The following is a 10,025-nucleotide window of genomic DNA, read 5'->3' as shown; positions in this document are numbered from 1 at the left end:
AGAGAGAGAGAGACAGAAAGCGAAAAATCACCCCCTGGGGGGATGGCCACATCACAATCCCTTCTCCTCCATTCTCCTCTCAGGATCTTGGGCACACACACCACATGCCTGGTGTGAGTTTAAGCCACCGAGTCTGGGACTTGAACCATGGTCAACTACGTGGTAACCAACAATGTAACCATTATGCCACCTGCTGGTCCCGAGATCAAGTTTCATTTGTGGACTTTTTTCTTGTATATATAATCTTGAAATCTTTAGTTAAGATCCTAATCTTTAGCTCAATATATACATTACCTCCAAATTTGACTGAATTTATTTTATAAAGAGAAATCCACAGATTGTGGTCTGCCTGTTCTTATGCTTTTTAGGAGAGAGTGCTTGAAAGTAACTGTTTCACAGATACTCCTTTGTTCATCTTGTCTACTGTTGTCTCATCTTAGATCACTGATCACTCAGTAAATAAGTATTTGCTGAACATTTGCCATATGGAGAGCAAAAATTATTATTAAATTCTATTTGTTATTATTATTTTATTTATTTATTTTTGGAGAGGTTTTTGCTGTAGAACATGTGTGCTTACCAAAAAGACAGAGACAGAGAGGCAGAAATCCAGAAATCACCCCCCCATGGGGGATGGCCATGCCACAATCCCTTCTCCTCCATTCTCCTCTCAGGATCTTGGGCACGGTGTGAGTTTAAGCAACCAGGGCTGGGACTCAAACTGCAGTTGACTACATGGAAGTCCAACGGCATAGCCATTATACCAACTGCTGGTCCCTGTTATTATTAATTTTTTAATTTGAGCAGAAAGAAAGAAAGGGAAAGCAAGGAAGCAAGCCGCCAGGTCCAGGACATGAACTGTGGTCATTCATGTGGGAATCTAGTAACTTTGACCACCACCCCACCTGCCGGCCTTGAGCAACAATTGTTAAGCTATTCTATCACGAAAGCAAGGAAGCAATTTTTTTTTTTTTTTCTTTTTTTCTTTTTTTTTTTTGCACATATGCTCTCTGAGGAAAGAGCAAGAATAGAGTGTGAAAGCATCCCGATGGGGGATAGGCACACCACAGTCTCTGCTCCATATCTCCTTTGGAGATTTTGGGCACTCAAACACTTACACATACACCCAGGGTAGTTTTTTTTCAAGCTTCTGGGTCTGGGACTTGAACCTCCCAGTTCATCATGTGGGATCCAGACACCTTAATCATCAGCAACTGGCCCCCTACATTTCTTATAACTGGGAAGATTAGGATGTAGCCAGAATAGCTTTGGAATTAAATTAGTAAATTCCTCAAACCCTGTTGGTGATATGAATCTTGTTATTTGGTGTTAAATATTTGGGGCACACATTTGCTGGCAGTCTTCAAAAAACTAAATGTAATATGTTTAGTTTTTTGTAAGTTTCTGTAATATGCACAAGTGACTTTGTCATATAAAATTGAATATAACTTGATCTGGGGCAATACTGTATTGATACTACATCCTGAAGCAGCTTCTTCCTTTTTTTCCTTCTTTTTTTTTTTTAAAAGGTTTTTGCCGTAGGGCAAATACACTTGCCAGAGAGAGGCATTCAGAGGAAAAGTGAAAAATCATTTTCCATGGGGCATAGCCACACACAATCCCTTCTCCTCCATTCTGGGATTTGAGGCACGTTTGCATGCACATACACACCCAGCATGACTTTTCAAGTCACCAGGTCAGGGACTCGAACTGTGATCAACCATGTGAGATTCCAGTGCCTTAACTACCATGCCACCTGTTAGCCCTCTAAAGCTTCTATTTTAAAGAACTTTGGTCTTTTTAATAGTGTGTGTGTGTGTGTGTGTGTGTGTGTGTGTGTGTATTTCTGTATTTTCTTAACAATTTGATAATGTGTTGTTGCTCTCAGGGCTGCATTTATCTCTGATTTCTGTATGTATTGAAAGTATTTTACTTAAGGAATTTTCTCAAAACTGGCTATTGTAGAACTTGAGTTTTACATTTTTAGTCTCCAGATAGTCTACTGTCTTTCATATACCTACGTGTATGTTCACTTTTTAGAAGTATTTATTGGGTCCAGCAGGTGTAATGGTGGTTGGGGTGCTGGACTCCCACATGTTGACCATGGATCAAGTCCAGGACTTGGTGGCTTGCTTTCTCACTTTCTTTTTCTCCCCTCCTCTCTCGTGAGCATATGTACCCTATAGCAACATTTAAAAATAATAATAAATAAAATTAAATAAAGAATTCTTTTAAAACATATTTATTAAGAAGTTAACAATTTTTGAATGATTTATCTCAAGAAATCAGTTAAATGACATTTACATCATTTGAGACTAGAAAAACATCATTTAGAGTTCGTAATTGCATTAATAAGGTAGGCTATTCAGAGACCTAGACTGACAGCAAGTATTCCCATCGAGTGCTTTAATTCCCAAATTGCCCTAGTCATCACTGTTTCAACTCACAGGAAGGATAAAAGGGCATGGTGGGCAGCATTATGCCTAAAAATGGCAGACATTACTCCTGATTATATTCTGTAAAGGAAACTCAGTCACATGTTAAAGCAAGAGAGGCTGAGATACAGTTTAGCGAAGTATATAAGAAAGGAAGAATGGATTTTGGTGGACAGTTTAGCAGTTCCATCACAATGACCATGAGCAACCACATTTTTTCTTTGTGTTACATTTCCCCTTTCAATTTGAGCACACATGTGTTAATTAAACAGTGTGAGAGTGAGCCTGTTTGAGAATATATTCATGGTAATGGTAATGCTGTCTCCTGGGAGTTCTTACTCTACCAAGCATCTGATATCTAAGAACCATAGTGAACTCTGGTTATCCAGTTTTTTAGTCTGCTGTGAGCAGTAATTCCTAGATATAGCAGGCATTTGTCAGTTCGGCAAGCTATGGATTCCTCCTACTTTAGAACCTGGAACCTGAAGACACATTATTATTTACAGAGTACAAGGTTGATGGTGACTCCTTAGAAGTTATCCATACCTATTTTTGTTGTTGTTCATTTATTGAAGAGTCATTTTGTGGGGCTGGTGGCTGGTGACTGGCGTGGTGGTTAAGTCCACTGAACTCCCATATAGCCGAATGTGGTTCAAGTCCTGGACCTGGCGGCTTGTTTTTTCACTTTCTCTCTCTCCCTCTCACTCTGTCCCTCTCTGGCCAAATTAAAACATAAATAAATAAGTAAATAAAGTTGTATAAAATAATTCTTTTTTAAAAAAGAGGCATTTTGAGCCTCTTTAAATTTTCTTGCATCTATACCGTTACTCTCTTATTTTCATTTTGTTTTGACAGTTCTCATGATGGCAGTTCACTATATCTTTGGTGCAGAGCAAGATACTGTGAAAAATAAAATCAGATTTACATAACGAGCTCCTTTTGTATGTAAGATGTTAGTCATAGAGAGATCGTTGCCTTATATGAAAGGAGTCTCTAGGTTGTGACGGGAACAGAGCCATTATTAGGACCTTTCAGCATGGAATTGTATTTTTGGAAACCTTTTGCCCTCATGTCTCTAACCAGTAGTATACATCTTTTTTTTTTAATTACTTATTTAATTTTATTTATCATTATCACTAATTTTTTTTTTTTTAATTCACCAGAGACAGAGGGAGAGAGTGAGGGAAAATAAGAAAGCAAGGTGCCACGTTCAGGACTCAAACCGCAGTTGGTTATGTGGGAGTCCAACACCTTAACCGTCACACCACCTGCTCACCCTGATAGTATATATCTTAATCTAAGGATTTTATTTCAAAATGCAGAAGCCTTGACTCCATCATAGTGGCAGTTTTACAGTTGTGTCAAGAATATTTATTTATTTTGGAAAAATCTCCCTGGGCCCAAGTATTTCTCAGGCACTCTTGATTAAGAAGTAACATCTTTTGGGACCAGCAGTTGGCGTAATGGCTATGTTGTTGGACTCCCAGATAGTCAACCACAGTTCAAGTCCTGCACCTGGTGGCTTAAACACGCTGGACACATGTACATGTGTGCCTAAGATCCCGAGAAGAGAATGGAGGAGAAGGGATTGCAGCATGGCCATCCTTCCTGGGGGGTGATTTCTCACTTTCTGCCTGTCTCTCTCTTTCTGGCGAGCATACACATTCTATAACAAAAACCTCTCAAAAAAAAAAAAAGAGAGAGAGAAGTAACATCTGTCAAGTGGTAGTTTAGTCAGTACCAATGGGTCATTGGGAAAGTCCTGACACATTTTTGCATAGAAAAACAGAAAAATACATCATGATTTTCCCAACTAATAAAATTACTGAAATGGCTGTTGTAACATATATAAACTATGATTTATTAAAAAAATGTAAAACTCAGCCTTTCATTAGAGTAATTAAAAAGTTGGAAATTAGGGGCCGGCAGGTGGCATGGTGGTTAAGGGCGCTGGACTCCCATATGGCCAACCACAGTTCAAATCCTGGACATGGTGGCTTGCTTTCTCACTCTCCCTTTCTCTATTTCTCACTCTGTCCCTCTCTGGTAAAATTAAAATAAATAAATAAATAAATAAAGCTGAATAAAATAATTTTTAAAAAAGATTATTAAAAAAAAGTTCAAGGCAAATTTTAATGTTTAAAAGAAAAAAGTTAGAAATTAAACATCAATGGTCGGTGGATTTTTTTAGTAATTTTTAAAGGATAATTAAACTTGACTAACCAGTAATGCCATTCTGAGAGAGTAATACAGTATATTTAAATTACCTTTAATAACAATATTGTTTTAAAAATGTTTGTTTATCATAATATAGTATAAATATTAGCATATATGAATTCCAAACCTTTTGCAAAATGACAAATGCACTTTTCTTACGTTTGTGCATTTTTGTTTTGTTTTGTTTTTCCTTTTAGAGTTCAGCAGTGCCTAAGACCTGGGTCTCAACAGACCACCTCTCTATTGTGTGGTAAGTTACCGTAACTTATTTTGGTAATTTGTGATGGTCCTCTTTTCTCATCATCACATTAATTGACTTGTTAGTGTCTTTAGAACTTTATCCATTAATAAATAAGGCTATAGGAGAATGATTAAGTTAAGGGCGTAGAATTCCAACCTTGGTTCTTGTCTCAGTTTGACCATAGTTCTCTTGACAAATCTGAAATCATGTCCTGTAGAATTGGTAGCATCATTTTTAGATGAAGTTAACATCAAATACTAAAACTGTAGAGTTTGTCATACTTGGGCAGAATCAGATGTACCTGTGGTAAGTCTTCTGAGCTCCCAGCCAATAACTATCCTTATTGATTTGTTTTATGAAACAGTTACTATTCTAGGAAGTAGCACAGAGAAAACCATCTAGGAATAAGATATTTCCGTAATATAAATTAGAAAATAAGATATCGAATATGAATCACTAAAAAGTGACCCTAGTATTCATCTCTGTATATTTTGATTTAATGAGTCCCTTTTGACCTTCTTCTGGCTTCTGTTATTCTTTGCAGATAGTACCATCTGCTCGAGCCACATAGTTCAGGCATGAAGCTGGGTAGGCAGTATGTCTAAAGCAGTAGTAGGTGAGATTTAGGGAAGATAGGCCCTGACAATTCTGTCAAATACCTAAGAAGATTTAATTTGCTTTGTTTTTAGGGTTCAACTGTAAGATATGCTTAATTAGAATAATTTGTTACATTTATAGCATTAAAGGAAACTTAAGATACTCTATCAATAGAATTGTGTGTGCTTAGATCAACAATACATGTTTTAAGAAGGTTTCATTTATAACACTTAACTTTATTCTTTAGGTGCAAACAATTGCAATTGACTACAATTCGAGCATTCTTTGATCTGATTGATGCTGATACTAAACAAGTATGTGTTTTTTTAAGTAAAAATTATTTTAGTAAAATGAAAGCTTTTGTTACAGCAGTGATGGATTTAATCACTTTGTTTCTCTTTGATGAAAACAGAAGCATAGGGGTCCAGTAGGTGGCATGGTGGTTGAGGGCACTGGACTCCCGCATGGCTGACAGCGGTTCAAGTCTCAGACCTGGCAGCTTGATTCTCACTTTTCCTCTCTCTGTCTCTCTTACTCTGTCACTCTCTGGTCAGATTAAAAAATAAATAAATAAATAAAATAAAGTTAAATAAAATAATTCTTTAAAAAGAAAACAGAAGCATATACCTTTTTAAAAAAATAATTATTAATTTATTTAATTCCTTGTGTTATTTTTATTTTTTAAATTTGACCAGGGAGAATGAGAAAGGGAAAGCAAGAAGCCAAGCTGCCAGTTCCAGGACTCAAACCTTGGTCGGCCATGTGGGAATCCAGTGCCTTTAATCACCACACCATCTGTAAGCCCTATATGTATTTTATGTCAATTTTAATTAGTTCTAAAATGGAAATACCTTTTGTTGTTATTATTATTATTATTATTAGGTTTTTACCATAGAGTATATACACTTGTTGGAGAGAGACAGAAAGGGAAAGTGAGAAAGCACATGCCAGGAGGGATGGCCTTGCCACACAGTCCCTTCTCCTCTCAGGATTTTGGGTGCACACACTCCCAGCATGATTTTCTTTTCTTTCTTTATTTTTTTTTTTTCCATTAGATTTTTGCTATAGGGCGTGTGTGCTCAACAGAGAGATAGAAAGCAAGAAATCACTTCCCAGGGGTAATGGCCACACTGCCCTTCTCCTCCATTCTTTTCTCAGGATTTTGAGCACATGCACACATGAGCCCAGCATGAGTTTTAAGCCATCAGGTTCGATACTCGAACCACAGTCTACCATGTGGGAGTCCAGTGATGTAACTATTACGCCATCTGCTGATCCTCTCAGCCTCATTTTCAAGCTGCCATTTCCAGGACTAGAGCAGAGGTCGACTCTGTGGGAGTCCAGTGCCTTAACCATCATACCACCTGCTGACCCCAGAAATACCTTTTTTTATAGTATTTGACCACTATTAATAATTTATAGAAGGGTGAAAAGGAGGGAATCAAGGGGGAAAAGAAGGAAGCAAAACATTAAAGGGACACAGAAATGGAAAAATTATCATTGATTATAATGTGTATGATAATATCTGACTGGACTAATGCAGTAGTGTATTCTAATGATGCACAGTGATTGACTATAAAACAGTAATAATAAGAGATATCTTCTGAAAAAATAATGTATAGAATGTGATGCAGAGATTTCATTTGCTTTATATTTATAGGTTTCAATCTTAAGTTACATGCTTAATAAGAATAATTTAAGGGACCAGCAGATGGTATAATGCTTACATCGCTGGACTCTTACATAGTCAAATCACAGTTTGAGTCCCGGACCCGGTGACTTAAGACTATGGTATAATGCTTACATCGCTGGACTCTTACGTAGTCAAATCACAGTTTGAGTCCCGGACCAGGTGACTTAAGACTCAAAAAAAAACCTCTCCAAAAAAAAAAAAAAAAAAAATCCCAAGAGGAGAATGGAAAAGGGATTGCAGGGTGGCCATCCTCCTTGGGGGTTGATTTCTTGCTTTCTCTATCTCTCTGGTGAGTGCATGCACTCTATAGCAAGAAATCTCTCTTAAAAACAAAATGAAATAAAACAAAAGAATAATTTGAGGGACCAGCAGTTGGGGTAATGGCTATGTCACTGGACTTCCATGCAGTTGGCTGCGGTTCGAGTCCCGGGCCCCGGTGGCTTAAACTCACTCCGGGCACATGTGTGTGTGTGTGTGCCCAAGATCCTGAGAGGAGAATGGAGAAGAGATTGTGGCATGGCCATCCCCCCTGGGGAGTGATTTCTTGCTTTCTATCTCTCTGTCTTTCTGGCGAGTACACGTACCCTATAGCAAAAACCTAAGTAAATAAATAAGTAAATAACAGTTTTAGAAAATGAAAAACAAAAAAGTCATACATTCTATCTTCTAGTTCTTTTTCTTTACTATTTAAATTTTAATATATATTCTTCTAGTTTTTTTTTTAACTTAAGGAAGACACTTATTACAAGCTTTTTTGTGTTTATTCTTAGTAAGATGTTGTGAATATCATAATCTATCTTAGACAGTGTTGAACTATGTTTTTAAAAAAGCATCCTTAGCTTTCTGATAAGGTCAAAATATATTCATTTGCTAAATAACTCAAGCTCACTAGAACTTAATTATGTACTTCAACAAGCTGAGCTTCTTCTATAGTAAGATTTCACAGTATTACCTCTTTAAACTAGTGATTTTTTCTAAGTTGTTTAATTAGCAGAATACATGGAAATCACAGTACCCTTTATAGAACATCACATTACTCTTTCATTTCTTTCTTGTCTACTAGCAAATATATTGCAGCAGGCATTAAGGATTTCAGCATAATGGAGAATTCTATCCTTTTTTCTTTTTTAAAACAAATTTTGCCAGAGTGGATGAATGCTTGCTGAAAGTAGAGGGTAAGAAAACATCTCCATGGGGTATAGTTATTCTGCAGTCCTTTTCCATTTCTGTCTCCTTTTGGGATTTGGGACATGTACACACATGCACCTGGCATATATTTCAAGCCACCTGATCCAGTACTCGAATGGTTGGCCTTGTGGGATCCAGCAGCCTTTGCCACCATGCCACCTGTTGACCCCAGGGAATTCTAGCCTATAAATTTATTATCTGTGAGTTGGAAACAGATTGCCTTTAGTCATCTTAAACAGTCTTTCACCTCAGGTCATCTTGCAATATATTACTATTTCACTATTATATTTTAAGAACTGTGGCTGCTTTTGGAGAAAAAGACTTTTTTTATTATTATTATCTTTTTCATTATGATAAAGTATTGCAACCCAGATATTTTTAGAATTTTTTTCCCTGAAGGCGCCAGTTCTTTGAGAGACCAGTATGGCCTCTAAGTAGGTCTCAAGGTAATGCTTTCCTTATCATCTTGTCGTACAACCTTTTCCCCTGTAGTGTATTGTCTTGTGGGGGTGGCCTGAAGTGTTTATATTTTTAACTTAACTCATCAAGCTGTATAACCACTATTAGAAAGAATCATGGACACTTAGGTCTTACAGATCCAAATCTTCTTTGTTTTACAATATGTTAAGCTATATGATTCTATATTTTGTATTTTATAGACACACACAATTTTTAAATTGCCAGAGGGCACCCAGCTCTCTGGAGACTGAGAGCAGGAGAAAGTACCCCCTGCTCCTAACATTGAGTGGCCACACCACAATCCCTTCTCTTTCATTTTTCAATCCTGTTGGGATTTGGGGTATACACACCTGGCATGTTTTTCAAGCTGCCAGGACTGGGATTCTAACCATGGTCGGCTGTATTGAGATCTGGCTCCTGTTAACCACTATGCTAAGGAGCCAGCCCTTAAATAATAGATTATTGAAGTAAATAAGCTGTATGAGATTGGCACTGTGATTTGGTCATAGCACACTAACTTTTTATGGCTTACCGACATTTTATCTGTGAGGCTTAACTATGGCAAAATTTTTAAGTCTACTTGAGAGTACAACTAGATATGGTAGTAATATCAATTAAAAGTACAAGACTAATTTGTACTTGAACTTACATTTGGTAGATTTAGGAAAAACCTTATTCCCACCAATGAAGAATGGGAGTACCTCAGGTGTTTTCCTAAAAAAATTAACTCTATAACTAATTTAATGATAAAATCATGTTTTTCCATTAGCTCCTAAGATGAGAAAGGAACTCCAGTACTAGTATGTAAATAAGTGATAATTCTGAGTGCATAAATATTTTGTAGACATTTTAAGAGACACATGAAAAAATGTTCTAAACTATACCATAAGACTCACAATACAGTACTATGTATGAAACTGTTTAACAAGTTCACTTTATATAATAGACTGGACAAAATAATAGAAAAATAAAAGTTAAGATATAGTTCCTAACTCGTAAGAAGCGTGATAGTATGAGAGGAAGACAGAACATGTATACAGAGAAACTATAACTCAAAGCATAATTAATCTCAAACACCTGGTACTAAGGCAGGACTCGGAATTAGAGAGTGTTTATTGGGGGGTGGGTTATCAGTGTAAGAGTCATCCCCAAAAACTTGTGAGTGAATGGGTTCCTAGAGAGTTAGAATAGTGGA

At 36.8% G+C, this 10,025-nt stretch overlaps 1 protein-coding gene across 1 annotated transcript in view; it reads left to right on the top strand.

Moving 5' to 3' along the window:
- The window catches only part of PGAP1 (post-GPI attachment to proteins inositol deacylase 1), a 91,936-nt gene that overhangs the window by 33,743 nt on the left and 48,168 nt on the right, over positions 1 to 10,025 (top strand). The window contains exons 6-7 of the mRNA XM_006159914.2: positions 4,850 to 4,902; positions 5,738 to 5,804. Coding sequence (XP_006159976.1) covers positions 4,850 to 4,902; positions 5,738 to 5,804 — 120 coding nt within the window. The remainder of the gene's footprint in view (positions 1 to 4,849; positions 4,903 to 5,737; positions 5,805 to 10,025) is intronic.

Source organism: Tupaia chinensis, unplaced genomic scaffold (genome assembly GCF_000334495.1).
Source record: "Tupaia chinensis unplaced genomic scaffold, TupChi_1.0 Scaffold000661_1, whole genome shotgun sequence".
In the NCBI taxonomy this organism is placed as follows: domain Eukaryota; kingdom Metazoa; phylum Chordata; class Mammalia; order Scandentia; family Tupaiidae; genus Tupaia; species Tupaia belangeri.
Note: the sequence above shows the minus strand (reverse complement) of the source record. Positions and strands in the feature narration are given on the sequence as shown.